This window comes from Lepidochelys kempii, chromosome 5, assembly GCF_965140285.1.
Source record: "Lepidochelys kempii isolate rLepKem1 chromosome 5, rLepKem1.hap1, whole genome shotgun sequence".
Classification (NCBI taxonomy): Eukaryota; Metazoa; Chordata; order Testudines; family Cheloniidae; genus Lepidochelys; species Lepidochelys kempii.
Window position 1 is genome coordinate 76224781 of NC_136384.1, and position 15173 is coordinate 76239953.

At 41.6% G+C, this 15173-nt stretch overlaps 1 protein-coding gene across 4 annotated transcripts in view; it reads left to right on the forward strand.

Annotated features, from left to right (window-relative positions):
* The window catches only part of HSD17B4 (hydroxysteroid 17-beta dehydrogenase 4), a 118987-nt gene that overhangs the window by 20855 nt on the left and 82959 nt on the right, over positions 1-15173 (forward strand). For all 4 annotated transcript variants that reach the window (XM_073344778.1, XM_073344781.2, XM_073344779.1 and 1 more), the window contains exons 7-11: positions 206-290; positions 1797-1984; positions 10097-10188; positions 12219-12243; positions 14011-14139. In XM_073344778.1, the coding sequence (XP_073200879.1) occupies positions 206-290; positions 1797-1984; positions 10097-10188; positions 12219-12243; positions 14011-14139 (519 nt within the window). The remainder of the gene's footprint in view (positions 1-205; positions 291-1796; positions 1985-10096; positions 10189-12218; positions 12244-14010; positions 14140-15173) is intronic.

Consider the following 15173-nt stretch of genomic DNA (forward strand, 5'->3'; position numbering starts at 1 on the left):
GCCCATCCCACAGCATTTCAAAATGAGTTTAAAAAAATACAGTGCAGATGTCCAGACTGTGGTCAAATTAGCTGAGTGTAAATGAAATGAGATGAAGCTCAATGGGCCTCTCCTTTTTTTTTCTCGGAGGAAGTAGAAATTGCATATTTTATTTTGCCACAAAAGGGAAAATAATCAAATGTCTGTTCAATTAATTTGATTGTAGATATAATTCATAGAGTTCATTTGAAGGGATCATTCCTGGTCACCAGAGCTGCATGGAATCATATGAAAAATCAAAAGTTTGGAAGGTAAAACTGTATAAGGTTAATTCTTTCATCAGCAAACAGGAGATTAACACGAGCTTTCTGATGCTGCAGTGGATTACTTGATCATTTTTGCTCCCCTTTAGTCAATGGGAAGGAAATAATCACTTTGTGCCCAAATGTGTGAGGTTGACATCCCTTTGTTTCCTGCCTTCTCCTACACACACTCTGTGGATAACATCCGAACAACTTTTTTTTTTTTTTAAAGTTATTTTTGTCTTTCAATAAACATCTCCAGATTTATTGTGAAGATTTGTGTGTGTGCTCTGCCTTGTATGTTCCCATAGCTGAAGTGGTGCCATCAGTTCACATTACATCCAGATAGATGTATATTTTTCACCTTTATATGTATTCTTTGTAATGATTGTCCTGGTGTTTTGTCAATCTGGCTGTTTAGTCCTATCCACCTAGAAGTTGAAGATTAAATTAGTTTGTGCTTCATTCTGTGACCAAATGGCATTCAGTGGCTGAGTATGAAGTGAGAAGGAGAGATTGGTAGCAAAATATTTTGCCCACTTGTTGGGCATAATTTTGGGAATTGCATCCCTGTATATATGACATAATTCTTCTTTTGCTCTGTTTTGTAAATCACTTTTATTGCCAAATGATGTTAGTGTTATTAACCAAATGTATCTTCACATAATGTGTAGAAACGTGTTACTTGCAGAATGTCTGCTTCTGTACACTTTTTAGCTTTTTCTCACATTGACTCTCTTAACATAACCAAAGCACCTTTATTTGGACTGAAGATGGTGAAACCATGTCGATATAGCAATTTGGAATGATGTTGAGACAGATTCTTATCTCAGTTACGCTTGTGTTAACTTGGAGTGACTCTCGTTAAGTCAGTGCAGCTACTGTAGATGCACACTCCATGTAATTCAGATCAGAATCAGGACTGGTTATGGTGGGACTCGTTTTTAACTGCTCAAAAAGGCGACATGTATGTGGCACGCATTAGGTGCTGATTCAGCCAAGTACTTAAACTTGTGTCTAACTTTAAGCATGTGAGTAGTGCTGTTGATTAGGTAGGGGGTAGGAGAAAACAGTTTTTAACTTAGCAAAATTTTCTGTTTGTCAAAGCTATTTTTAAAATGTAAAAATATCTCCATATGAAATATGTGGTTAAATGCAAACATACATTCCATTAGTGCCCTCCCTAGTTCTTACAGAATAGTTGTGCCATTATGCCAGTGGTTGCAAGCTGCTATTTCTGTTCTAATATGGGACCAAATCCTGAGAGGTGCTGAGCACCTTTAATTCCCTTTGCATTACTGTTCAGTATTTGTGCCATTTTTGGCATCACTCCAACACATAAAAAAAAAATTGCTTCTTAATTATCCAAACGTTCATTTTGACATGTTGAGATGTTACAGAATTACCATTCTTATGGTTTCAGGATGTGTAATTGTCAGAAGCCAAAAATGGCTGCAACACTTAACCTGGCAACCTCTAGAAACTATTAATTTTCTGTTTTTCCTTCTCTTTAAGAATAATTATGACTTCTTCAGCTGCTGGAATATATGGCAACTTTGGTCAGGCAAACTACAGTGCTGCCAAACTTGGCCTTTTGGGTCTTTCAAATACACTTGCAATTGAAGGCAGAAAATACAACATCCACAGTAACACAATTGCACCTACTGCTGGGTCGAGGCTGACTCAGGCTATCATGCCACAAGGTAAGTAACTTGAGCTCTGTGAGAATTGAGTCTTTGAGAGTTGGAGCACAACCAGTTTTCTCACCAGTTGAAACATTCCATTGCTTTACACTTCTGAAACTCTTTTCCTGTCTATTTATAATAAATTATCTTTCCAGTTTCATGTGTATAAGTAGGGGCATAGCGAGCAGATCGAGGGACGTGATCGTTCCCCTCTATTCGACATTGGTGAGGCCTCATCTGGAGTACTGTGTCCAGTTCTGGGCCCCACACTACAAGAAGGATGTGGATAAATTGGAGAGAGTCCAGCGAAGGGCAACAAAAATGATTAGGGTTCTAGAACACATGACTTATGAGGAGAGGCTGAGGGAGCTGGGATTGTTTAGCCTGCAGAAGAGAAGAATGAGGGGGGATTTGATAGCTGCTTTCAACTACTTGAAAGGGGGTTCCAAAGAGGATGGCTCTAGACTGTTCTCAATGGTAGCAGATGACAGAACGAGGAGTAATGGTCTCAAGTTGCAGTGGGGGAGGTTTAGATTGGATATTAGGAAAAACTTTTTCACTAAGAGGGTGGTGAAACACTGGAATGCGTTACCTAGGGAGGTGGTAGAAACTCCTTCCTTGGAGGTTTTTAAGGTCAGGCTTGACAAAGCCCTGGCTGGGATGATTTAACTGGGAATTGGTCCTGCTTCGAGCAGGGGGTTGGACTAGATGACCTTCAGGGGTCCCTTCCAACCCTGATATTCTATGATTCTATGCTGTAAGGAAGTAAGACATTAGAAGAGAGCTCTAGCAGCCTTTATGATTCACTAGAATTATTTTATGCGCTGAAACTTTGTGACTGTGGCTTCATTCAGCATGCACTGAAATCAGTTGAAAGATCCCCATTTTGTTCAGTAGGTATTGAACCAGGGCTGTATTTGTGGTGTTTGCATTTATTGTAATATTACTGTTTGTTTGCAGTGTGGTACATGTTTCACAAAATATGGAATAGACAAAGCTGACCTGAGTAAATTAAACAGGAGATGGGGGAAAGCAGATAAGTCTGACATAACACACAGCAACTAGCGGGATGCACCCTTTACATACCATATACTTACTTAAACTTATACTGGATTATACTAATATAATAATATTATAGATTACCTGAAAGACTACACAGGAAAATGTTTTGAGAAGGGGTTTGAAGAAGATGGTGAATAAATAAATGAAAAGATGAGGTCAGAGCTTTGGGTTGCTTGAAGTTTTTCTGATACAGTTTAGTTACTTAGACTACTCTTGTTAGTCTCCACATAAGTGAAAAGTAGGCAAAACTTGGAGAACTAAGAGTTATAGAGTTTTAAGGCCAGAAGGGACCATTATGGTGATGTAGTCTGCAAAACACAGGACATGGAACTGTCCCCAGAAGATGTATTACTTTGTAGTAATGTAAGGAACTGCGAGCCCAATTTTTAAACATGCCAGAAATTGGCTATTTATATCAGCTTTTAGATGGCTGTGACAGGGTAGGACTGACCACGGTGGCGCCTCTTGACAGCTGTCATGGGAATTAGCTCTGCTGTCTGTGGCGTCCTCCTCTGGTGATGCCTCGCCACTTTCACTTTTGTTCCGGGACCCACGCGTCCTCTTCAGTGACGCTGCCTTCTGGCTGTGCCACACTTTGTGTTCCCCACCTTCTGCCGCTCCCTCAGTGGCAACTGCAGTCCATTGTCCCAGGGCCACTTCCTATGTGGCTCCAGCACCCTTTTCTGTCCTTACCTCAGGGCCTCAGCCTGCAGGCCCTAGCAGCCAGCCAGGAGCTCTCTCTAGCTCCCCCAGTCCCTGCTTGCAGTACTGCTCTGTCCCAGGTGCTGGCGCTCCTTCCTCCTTCTAGAAGCCTGGTCTTCACCCCTCAAGCTCCAGTGAGCTACTGATCTCTGCTCTGCCTCTAGTCCTTATATTAGCCTGCTGGCCAATGATTGGCTGCTCCTCATAGCCCCATTCTAATTGGCTGCCTCCCTAGGGCTGCTTTTTACCCCTTTTCTGCCAGTGAGGGATAGCTGCCCCATCACAATGCCCAAGTACTAATGTTTTGTTTTGTTTTATTTTTTTAAGTGCAGCGTTCTCTTTATTAATTTGAAAGTATGTCTCCCCCTCCGCCCCCAGTAATATTTAGCTTTTTCCCTCAAAGCATTCAGAAGGAATCATCACATTCTCGTTAGGAACTAACAGTGTGCCAGACCCACCAGAACATAGTATTTGAGGATGGAACTGTATGAAACCAGTGCACGGCTTTTAAAATTTGGCATACATAGACTCTGAATCCTTCTAGAAGATCCAGTGGTATCTCTTCTGACACAGTTAGTCTCTCAAAAGTTGAATTGCCTTTATTGTGTCTCATCATTCTTTTGCAGAACTGAACTTGTCTGCTGTGCCCTCCTATGATGATATTCACAGAGTTTAAGACTAGAAGGGACCATTACATCATCTAGTCTGACTTCCTGTATATTATAGGCTATGAAATTTCACCCAATTTACCTTGTATTGAGTCCTGTAACTTGTGTTTGGCTAAAGCATACCTTCCAGGAAAGCTTCTAGTCTTGATTTGAAGACACACAGAGAGAGAGAGAGAGAGAGAGAGAGAGCCCACTGCTTCCCTAGGTAGGCTTCTTCCAATGGTTAATCACCTTCACTGTTAAGAACGTGTGCCTTATTTCAAATTTGAATTTGTCTGGCTTCAGCTTTTAGCCATTGGTTCTTGTTATACCTTTCTCCACTTAATTAAAGAGCCATTTAATATCCGTTTTTTCCTCCATGTGAAGATACTTGCACACTGCAGTTATCACTCCTCAGTCTTCTTTTTGATATGTTAAACAGATTGAAAGACCTAAAGAGCTCACTGTAAGACAATTTCTTCAACCCTCAAATGATTTTTGTGGCTCTTTTTTACACTCTCTTCGGTTTTTCAATATTCTTTCTAAAATTTGGACGCCAGAACTATACGCAGTAGTCTATTGTTTATCTTACCAGTGTCTTATAGAGAAGTAAAAATCATGTCCATACTACTGCTTACTGATTTGGAGCTCATGTTGAGTTGTTTGTCCACTATGAACCCTAAATACTTTTCAGAGTCATTTCTTTCCAGGACACAGTCCCTCATTCTGTAAATATGGCTTGTATTCATTTGCTCTTAGTTAGTCAGTTTATTGATATTGCATAGTGCTAATTTTTTAATCAGAATGTTGTGCAGTACTCAGTCAAATACTTTACCAAAGTTTAAATATATTACGTCTGCGTACTTATCTGTATCAACCAGACTTTATCAAAGAATGAAATCAGGTTAGTTTGACAAGACATATTTTCTATAAGACCATGTTGACTGGCATTAGTTTTATTCCTGTTCTTCATTGATTGAATCCTAGACCATCTTTTCCATTATTTGCGTGGGATTAATGTCAGGCTAACCAGTTTATACTTGTGTCTCTTGGAATATTGGATCAACATTAATCCTCTTCTAGTCTTCGGGAATTTCCTGGGTGTTCTAAGACTTCTTAAAAATGAACATCAGTGGGCAGAGATCTCATTAGCCAAGTCTTTTAGGACCCTTGGGTGCAACTTATCCAGGCTTCCTGGTTTAAAATGGGTTTATCACTAGTAGATGTTGTTTAATGTCCTCGATTACTGGAAAGTTCTTTATCATCCAGCTGTGATACAAATACATCATCCTTTTTCTTTCCAAATACTGAACAGAAATATGTATTGAACAGTTCTGCCTTTTTCACATCATTATTAACAATTTTACCATCTTCATCTAGTAATTGGCCTATGATATTGCTGGGATTTCATTTGTTCCTGATGTACTTAAAAACTCCTTCTTACCAACCTTTGCTCTGCCACCTATGATGTTTTCCTTGATGTCTTAGTTTCTCTTATCCATTTTGTGCACTTGATAGCTTCCAGTTTATAATGTTACCTATTTCTCCTTTTTTTCATTGTTACATATTTCTTTTTTATTTCTAATTGCTGCATTTATTTATCCATTGCCTGAGTTTGGTCTTTTAGCCAGAGTTGCCCTTTTTCAGATTGTGGAACTAAGGATTTTAGGCCATCTAACAAACTATTCTAAAAGAACTCCCAATTTTAATTCACATTTTTCTGTCCAAGTTTTCTCCAATCAATTTTACTTATAATTTTCCTTAGCCTTGGGAAATTTGCCTTTCTGAAGCAGTGTGTGGGCTTATACTTTATATATAATTTATTACCGATAAGAACTCTCCTTTGTTTGCCCATAATGAACGTAATTGGATCAGGATCACTGGTCCTTCGGCAATCACCAACCTCCAGTCCAGCGATTAATTCATCTTTATTTCCCACAGTGACGTCCAAAATCATTACCTCATGTGGGGTGCAATACTTTTGTGTTAGAAATTTATCATCTACAATTTTTAGAAACTGTAACAATGTAATGTCTTCCAGATTGAAATCTCCCGTAACAACCTTTCTTTCCAAACATTACAGATAGGTGCTTAAGGAATAATTCATCCTGTTCTCTGGTTTAATTCAGTGGTCTGTAACAGACCCCCCACTAGTACCACATCATGTGCATTGTTAGGTTGTAAGTAACAAACAAATGAGAAGTGAACCAGTGCTGATTATAGTTACTCATTATTATAGTTATTCATTTTAGTCACGGGTATTTTTAGTAAAGCTCATGGACGGGTTACGGGCAGTAAACAAAAATTCATGGCCCGTGACATGTCCATGACTTGTACTATATACCCCTGACACTAAATCTTGGTGCTTTCGGGGGTGAGCAGCCTGGGACCCCTGCTGTTGCCAGAGGGCGGGCAACTGGCAGCAGCACGCAGCCCAGGACCCCCGCTGGTGCTGGAGGAGGGGCGACGGTGGCAGCACGCAGCCTGGGGCCCCCGCTGGTGCTGATGGGGGGGGGGCGGCAGCACGCAGCCCCGAACGCCCGCTGGTTCTGGCAGGGGGTGGAATGGGGCTGACAGGCTCCTTACATGGCTCCACACGCTGCCTTCACCCCGAGCGCCAGCTCTGCCCATGGCCAATGGGAGCTGCAGGGGCGGTGCCTGCAGGCTGAGGCAGCATGTGGAGCCGTCCGCTAGGAGCTGAGGGAGGGGGATGTCGCTGCTTCCAGGGAGGCCCCGGAGCCAAGCGCTGCCCAGAGCCCTCATCCCCTCCCGTGCCCCAGCCCCTTGCCTTGAGCCCTGTCCCACACCCAAACTCCTACCGTTTCTGGGGGAGGGGTGCGCGGTGGCCAAGACTGCCCCAGTAGCGGCCAGTGTAGCTGGTCTAGGTGGCTGCCTTTGCAGCTCAGGCGGCCCTTAGGCCAGCCACACCGATTGCTGCAGAAGTCATGGAGGTCACAGAATCCATGACCAACTCACAGCCTTAATTATAGTTTGTATCGTAGACTCCTCTTGATGTATCTAAGATTTAGTCTATTGTTCATTTTATAGTGGACTGCTTGAATGATTTGCTGTCTCCGAAGTATTGTAAGGCCGGTTTTGTTTAATTCATTTGCCCATTCGTTGTGTGTGGAAAGTTAATAAGAGTATTGCATTTTTAATAGGATGGCCTATGAATACTAGGCAGAAGGATGTGTGTTTTGTAAAAATGTGTGAAACCTATTTTTGATTTTTCTGATCCATATATATCACACTGAATGGAGAGGGAGATGATTGATTGTCAACTGCACAATTTTTCAGTTGTGTTATTTTAGTAATCCTTTAAATCAGTGGTCACCATCCAGTCAATCGTGATTGACCGGTTGATCCTAGAGGATCTTCCCGTTGATCACAATCTCTGGTGGTATAGTGGGGATGCCACTAAGGCAGGCTCCCTGCCTGCCCCGGCCCCATGCTGCTTCTGAAAGCAGCTCTGGGGGTGGAGGGGCGGGGGTCTCCCTCCGGGCACTGCTCTTCCCTGCAAGCACCACCCCCGCAGATCCCATTGGCCAGGAATGGGGAGCTATGGCCAATGGGAGCTGCAGGGGTGGTGCTTGCAGAGGTGGGCAGTGCACAGAGCCATGTGCCCCCTACAGGGGCATGTTGGCGCCTTCCAGGAGTGGTGTGGGGCCGGGGTAGGCAGGGAGCCTGCCTTAGTGGCAGCTATGCTGTACCACTAACTGGGAGCTACTGGAGGTAAGTGCTGCCGGCAGAAGGCCGTACCCCCAGCCCTGAGCCCCCTCCCAGAGCCAGCAACCCAAACCTCCTCCTGCACCCCCCAGCCCTGAGCCCCCTCCCAGAGCCAGCAACCCACTCCTGCACCCAAACTCCCTCCTAGAGCTTGCCCTCCTCACTGCCTCCCACCCTCTGTCCCAGGCTCAGCACAGAGTGCACACACTCCCACACACTGCAAACCCATCGGCCCCAGCCCAGAGCCCACATCCCCTCCCGAACCCTAACGCCCTGCCCCAGCCCGGTGAAAGTGAGTGAGGGTGGGGGAGAACAATTGACGGGGTGGGGAGGGGGATGGCATGGGCGGGGCAAGGCTTTGGGGAAGGGACAGGGCCTCGGGGAAGGGGCAGATCCTGGGTTGCGCTTAAATTCAAAAAGTGATCTTGGCATAAAAAGGTTGGAGACCACTGCTTTAAATAGTCTATATTTATTTAGTTTGTAATCAAGAACACATTTTGTGATGATGTGCAGGGTAGGCAATCCCCATATACAAGAGCTGTGTACATTGCGACTTTTTATTGGGGAAAAAATATAGAACATGACAGTGCATTGCAACACAACTGAGTAAATACCAGAGAAAAATAAAAGAAAGTGAACAGCCTGCTACAGCTGCCTTAATTCAGCCTGTTAATGTCAAATTATTCTTTTTAGAAGTTTGATAATGCTGATTTGCCCTGCAGCAGAGAATGCTTCTTTTCTGTCCTATTGGTCAGATATTGATGGAGTTCTGTCTGCCTTTGCCTTAGTGAAACAATTCTAAAAAGGGCATTATTTTTAAAAATATACCTTTTTTGTGTGTCACTGAGTGCCAAGGTTCCTTCCCCACTCTGAACTCTAGGGTACAGATGTGAGGACCTGCCTGGAAGACCCCCTAAGCTTATTCTTAGCAGCTTAGGTTAAAAACTTCCCCAAGGTACAAACTTTGCCTTGTCCTTGAACCCTATGCTGTCACCACCAACCATTTTAAACAAAGAACAGGGAAAGAGACCACTAGGAAACATCTTCCCTCAAAATATCCCGCTCTCCAAGCCCTACACCCCCTTTCCTGGGGAAGGCTTGATAATAATCCTCACCAATTGGTTCAGGTGAACACAGAGCCAAACCCTTGGATCTTAAGAACAATGAAAAATCAATCAGGTTCTTAAAAGAAGAATTTTAATTAAAGAAAAAATAAAAGAATCACCTCTGTAAAATCAGGATGGTAAATACCTTACTGAGTAATCAGATTCAAAACATAGAAAATCCCTCTAGGCAAAACCTTAAGTTTAAAAAAAAACACAAAAACAGGATTACACGTTCCCTCCAGCACAGCTTATTTTACAAGTCAGTAAATAAAAGAAAATCTAACACATTTTCTAGCTAGATTACTTACTAACTTTACAGGAGTTGTAAGGCTTGCATTCCTGATCTGTTCCCGGCAAAAGCATCACACAGACAGACAGAACTCTTTGTCTCCCCCCGGCCCCCCTCCAGATTTGAAAGAATCTTGTCCCCTCATTGGTCATTTTGGGTCATGTGCCAGCAAGGTTACACTAACTTCTTAACCCTTTACAGGTGAAAGGGTTTTGCCTCTGGCCAGGAGGGATTTTATAGCACTGTATACAGAAAGGTGGTTACCCTTCCCTTTATATTTATGACACTGAGGGTATTTGGAAACACCTGTACCGTTAAACGTTCCAAGCCCTTCTCCTGGGATTTTGTATTGAAATTATCATCTAACTTTTATCTATAGAACAGCTAGAGATCTCTCTTAGTGCTACTGAAACAAAGTAACATTTACGAAGACAAAAATGGAAAGGATATGCAACACAACTCATTCAGATTACAGTGAATTTGATCATTCCTTCCAGAAAGTGGGTAGAAATGAATGATAGAGAAGGGTTTGGTGAATGAAGTATTTGAATGATTATGTATTCATACTGATGTGTTTGGTTTTTTCAATTTATTCCAGATCTGGTGGATGCTTTCAAACCAGAGTATGTGGCTCCCTTAGTACTTTGGCTTTGCCATGAGAGGTGTCAGGAGAATGGCGGTCTCTTTGAGGTGATGCTGCTGCTGCTTTTTTTATTATTATTTATTTATTTATTTTAACATGCAATAGGTTTATGTTCTTTTGTAACCCAGTGCAGTTCTAGTCACTTTTCTGGAGCTGCAGTGTTCTTTGAAGTGGTGGCATTCTGTTGTGATAAGAATGAAACAGTGTCATACTACGTACCCAGTAGAAAGGGTAGCACCAAAAATTTATTTTGTTACATGTGCCAGATATGCTGGTCAGTAGTAAAGTAGTTAAACGTTAATGTTAGTAGTAAAATATTCTTTTGTGGCATTAATTTTTGTTAGTGTAGCTGTATCGTGAGGGGAATCTTTATATTGCTCCATCTCATGTGGAGAAAAAGGTTTGTAAATTCCCAGTGTTGGCAGCCTGCAGAATAGATCTGTCTGTTTATAGCACTGGCCATCCCTTCCATCCCCCTTTCCCTTATGGTGCACCAGGCCATATTCCTGCCCTCTACTTTCTCTTATTCTGATAACAGATCGTGAAATATAGAGAACATTTGATTTCTCTGCCCGAAAAAAAATGCTGGGAGTAAAAGTTATTCACAGACTATACACAGGATCCTTTTTATGTTTTCTCAATGTGCAGACACAGTTAACTGGCTTTATTTTAGGAATTCAGCATCAGCTCTGGAACCTGAAGCGAGTTCTAACTCCATTTGTAAAAAGGGGCATAATTCAGGTTGATACTCTCCCTTTGAAAACAATAGCACAGTTATTTTCCAGCACAGCTGCATGTCTCTTGTATGTTTTTGTGACTGACTTCTATCTGTAATTATTTTGTTTGTGTAGGATAGGTGCACGTACGTGTGGGGTTGCATCTCTCCCAAAAATCAAAATCCTAGAAAAGATCTAGTTTTATTGTCATGTCTGATGTAGTTGCATCAGTGCTTTTTTTAGAAAGGGGGGAGTTTTCACAATTAATGTGTGAAACAGGTGCACACAGACCAACTTCTAGAAGGGATCAAAGATTTCTGATTCTGGGGTGCTTTGAGGCATGCTCTTCAAGCCTCTTTTTTTTATTAAAATAAAGATTGTTTGGTGGCATCAATAGCTTATGTTTGTTTTTCTTTAAATGATGGCATTTTCAGAAATGTGTAAGTGACTTAAAAGCACAAATTCCATTGACAGTCAGAGATTTATTCTCTTAAGTCACTTAGACACATTTTAGAATCCCCATCTGACAGCGCATAGGCTGACCACATTTTTAGAATTAAGATCTTGCAAATATTTCTTATAAATGGGCTTGTGCCTTGCCTTGCAGTGTATGATGTATGAAGGAGAGTTGGCTAGGTCATTGGTCAGGGCAGTCTCTGTGCCACACGCGGGCCTCAAGCTAGTGTGACTTAGCTCTGAATCTCTCCAACACAATGTGTGTGAGGTATTAGTTTTAGAATATGGTGGCTTAGATAGTTTAAAGTGTGCTAATGTTCTTCTTCTCTTTCTTCTCTTCTTCTGTTCCCCTCGAAGTGCCATCTTTTAAATATCTTTACCCAGCCAGTCCTTTTCTTTTCCTTTCTTTTTTCTCTCTTTCTCACTTCATTTTCAGTGTCTCTAATGAGAGAAAATGACTAGAATTCCAGTCTGCTCCTGAGCTGTAATACTATCCTGTGGAAGGTGTTTGCCATGTTGATTAGTTCTCCATTGACTCTGCCAGTCAGGCAAAATGATGCCACAAAGGAGCATTCTATGTGAGCAGCAGTTCCATAGAGTCCAACAGTGATTCTTCAGTAAAATGAGTTATAGTCCTAGGTAGGCAGGCCATTGATGGGATTCACCGATATAGGGCTGTCTGTTTCCCAAACAACTATTGACATCTTATTCATACTGCTAGCACACCCAGGCTTCGTAGAAAGTTCTTTGGAAAAATACCACTAATTATAATTAATTATATGCCAGGTCGCTGTGTTGTCACCTATACAAAGGCCCTCTAGAGAATAGTTTTGCTTGTTTCCAACATTAAAACTTTGACTGATTGCTGTAATGAAGTCAGATAATTTTTTTTTTCCACTTGGCAGGTGGGAGCCGGATGGATTGGTAAATGTAAGTAGTTTGTGTTGTAGAAGGTTGATTTTAGATTTTTTTTTTTTAATGAAAACAAAATCTAATATAATTGCAAATTCTCTCTTCTACAATGACTGTTGATAAAGATAGCTTTTTCTAGAGGTAGAATTTTGTTGGTCTCTAGTGGGCTGCATATTTTGAATGGATGAGGCAGATTTTAGTAGAGGAAATGAGTGCCATAATCCATGTGTGTCAGATCCTCATCTGGTATAAATAGGCACTATTCCCTTGATTTGAATGGACTTGTGTTGACTTACACTAGCTGAAGAGGCTTAGTAATGTTAGCTACAAGAGCTAAAAAGTGTGTATGAACACAAGGGGTAGTCTTCATTTACGCTGGAGGCACATGCTATTAATCTGTTTTTATGTGTATTCACTGCTAAGTGAATACACATAAAGGTATGTATAATAAAGATAAGGACAACACCTGGGGGCCTCTATTCAACATTCAGTGGCTCATGAGCAAGAGAGCAACTTAATCCAGTGTATAAAGATGTCTTAACTTTCTTTTCCTCTAGTCATCTTATAACTTACAAAAATGCATGATTATTTTTAAAAAATGTACAAAGATTCTCCAACGTGGCTGAATATCAGCCACATTAGAGCTGGTTGAAAAATGAGATTCTCTTTTGAAAACTTTCCTGAAATATTTGTCCCTATTTTTAGCTGAAATATTTTGAATTTTGAAATTTTTTTGAACAGCTCTGACCAGTGTTCTAATGGGATGGACCCGAAGCCATCTCCTCTTCATTAGCAGCCTGTTATACTCATTGGACAGGATAGGGGACAGCGTAGAACCTTGAAGTGCCCTCCACAAGAGGGTTCTTGAGGCAGTTGACCATTCACCCAGAAGTACTCTTTGGTTCCTGTCAAAGAGAAAAGAATGGAGTCTTGCAGTAGTTGCTCCATCTATTCCTGTAGGATCTGTAAACTTTTGAATAACAGATCATGGTAAATGGTAGCAGTGGGTGCTGCTAGATCTGAAAATATCAACATGGAAACCTGATCGTTGTCCATCACCAAGAAAAGATAATTAATTAATGAGATCAACTTACTTGCCATTTCCAAGCTGAGAGATGGATTCATCGTGGTCAAGGAAATGTGTAGCATGCCAGAGCTGGCTTCATTTTAACCTTTTCCATAATTTTCTCTAAAAAGGAAGATTGGAAACATGATGATTATTGGTAAGATTGTCTGTGCCAGAAAGTATCTCCTTGAGTCAGGGTGCTAAAGATCTCTTGCTTTGAGACACTGATCTCTGGCCCTCTCTGTCACTGACATTCTCCATCAAAAGTGTTGTCCCCTTGTGATTCACCTACAGCTTCCCAAGCCCTTCCACAACCTTAGAGAGCAGCAGTGGTCAAAATCCCATGAAAGCAGAACTTGAATAGACTCCTTAAATTGGTTTATAGTACAAGTGTTCCTTGCCTAGTGAAAAGGAATGTTCAAAAACTGAAATCACATTTACAAACATTTCTGTCATGTTTTATTGGAATTTAAAATGTCATAGTGTGATTCTTTAAGTGTTAACTAATGGCAAAGAGCATTTTAAATTCAACTACCCGGCATTTGTAGTTAGATCAGAGAGGTTCTGACCTAGTTTTTTCTCTCCTTTGGGAGGGTTGGAATGAGTTTTAATTATCTCTCAAAAAGCACACTAAGAAATTGAAGGGTTCTACAGTTTGTCTTGTTGACCACTACCTTGAACTCTGTGATCAATGTCTTCCATTTTCACTGTTTAATTAGTGCGCTGGGAGCGATCCCTGGGTTCCATTGTCAGGGAGAAGAATCATCCTATGACACCAGAGGCTGTGCAAGATAAATGGGAGAAGATCTGTGACTTTGATAATGCCAGCAAGCCCCGGACTATCCAAGGTAAAGGAGATCTGTGGTATAATACAACAGTCTGGGGAAACAAAAGCTGTAAGAGAGAGTTTTATGGAACAGTTTTTATTTTATGCTTTTAGAAGGAAAAAAAAATGTCTGCTGAATCCGTTCAACTTCCCCTTCAGCTGTGTCCCCTAAATCATCACACACATCTAGTAGAGTCAGGCCTTTTTAACGGTATTGCTGTGCCTTTGATTGCAAAATTCGGGGCAGAATGTCTTCTTCCTCAGGGGTTTCCTAGCTAAGGTGCTCAATTTTGCTATGAGTTCTGTATTTTACAGTCAGATTGAAGGTAACTATATATTTGGTTGTACACCAATGCATGTAGGAGCAACGTGTTAATAAGGAATGTATTCCCTTCTCTACTGGAATCTTGGGTTACTGTTGAAAGTTTAAGTAAGGAAAAGCTTTTGGGTTAGGGATCCTCTGGCATGACACTGAGGCTACGATCTCCCCAGCCTCCTTATCCTAGATGACTTCTGTCACAATTCTGCAACTGCACCTGTATTTCCCCTTTATGGTTCACCAAGGGTATCCACTCTAGGCTCCCAACTCCTTTCTTTGGCAGAGACCTGCATCTCTCTTCCCTCCTGGTGGGGTTTTCTAGGCTGCGCAGTTCCCTACCTGCACTGTATTTCCAGAAAGCCAGACTGCCTAAAGAGGCCAGCATCTGCACTTTGCTTTCTCTTCAGAGGCTGTGAACGTCATTGCCGGCAGTTATAACTTACCAAGCAGCCCTTTATAAGCAAGCATGTGTATTCTTAAGATGAAAACATTACAGAGAAAACATATTAAAAAACAGTAAAAGTTTCTATACGTGTGCTAACAGCTTACTAGAGGTCACCCATCAGTCTTTCTGGGGCTTCCGTAGGCCAAAGTCCTTCCAAAATCTCAAGGATTGGGCTCCCATTGGACAGATGGTCCTGTCCATTTGCTGGATCAGAAAGAAGGGCCTAAATCAATTTAAACTCAGTCCTTTCTTTGTCTGATGATCTCTGGAGAATCCCGTTTGAACTAGTATA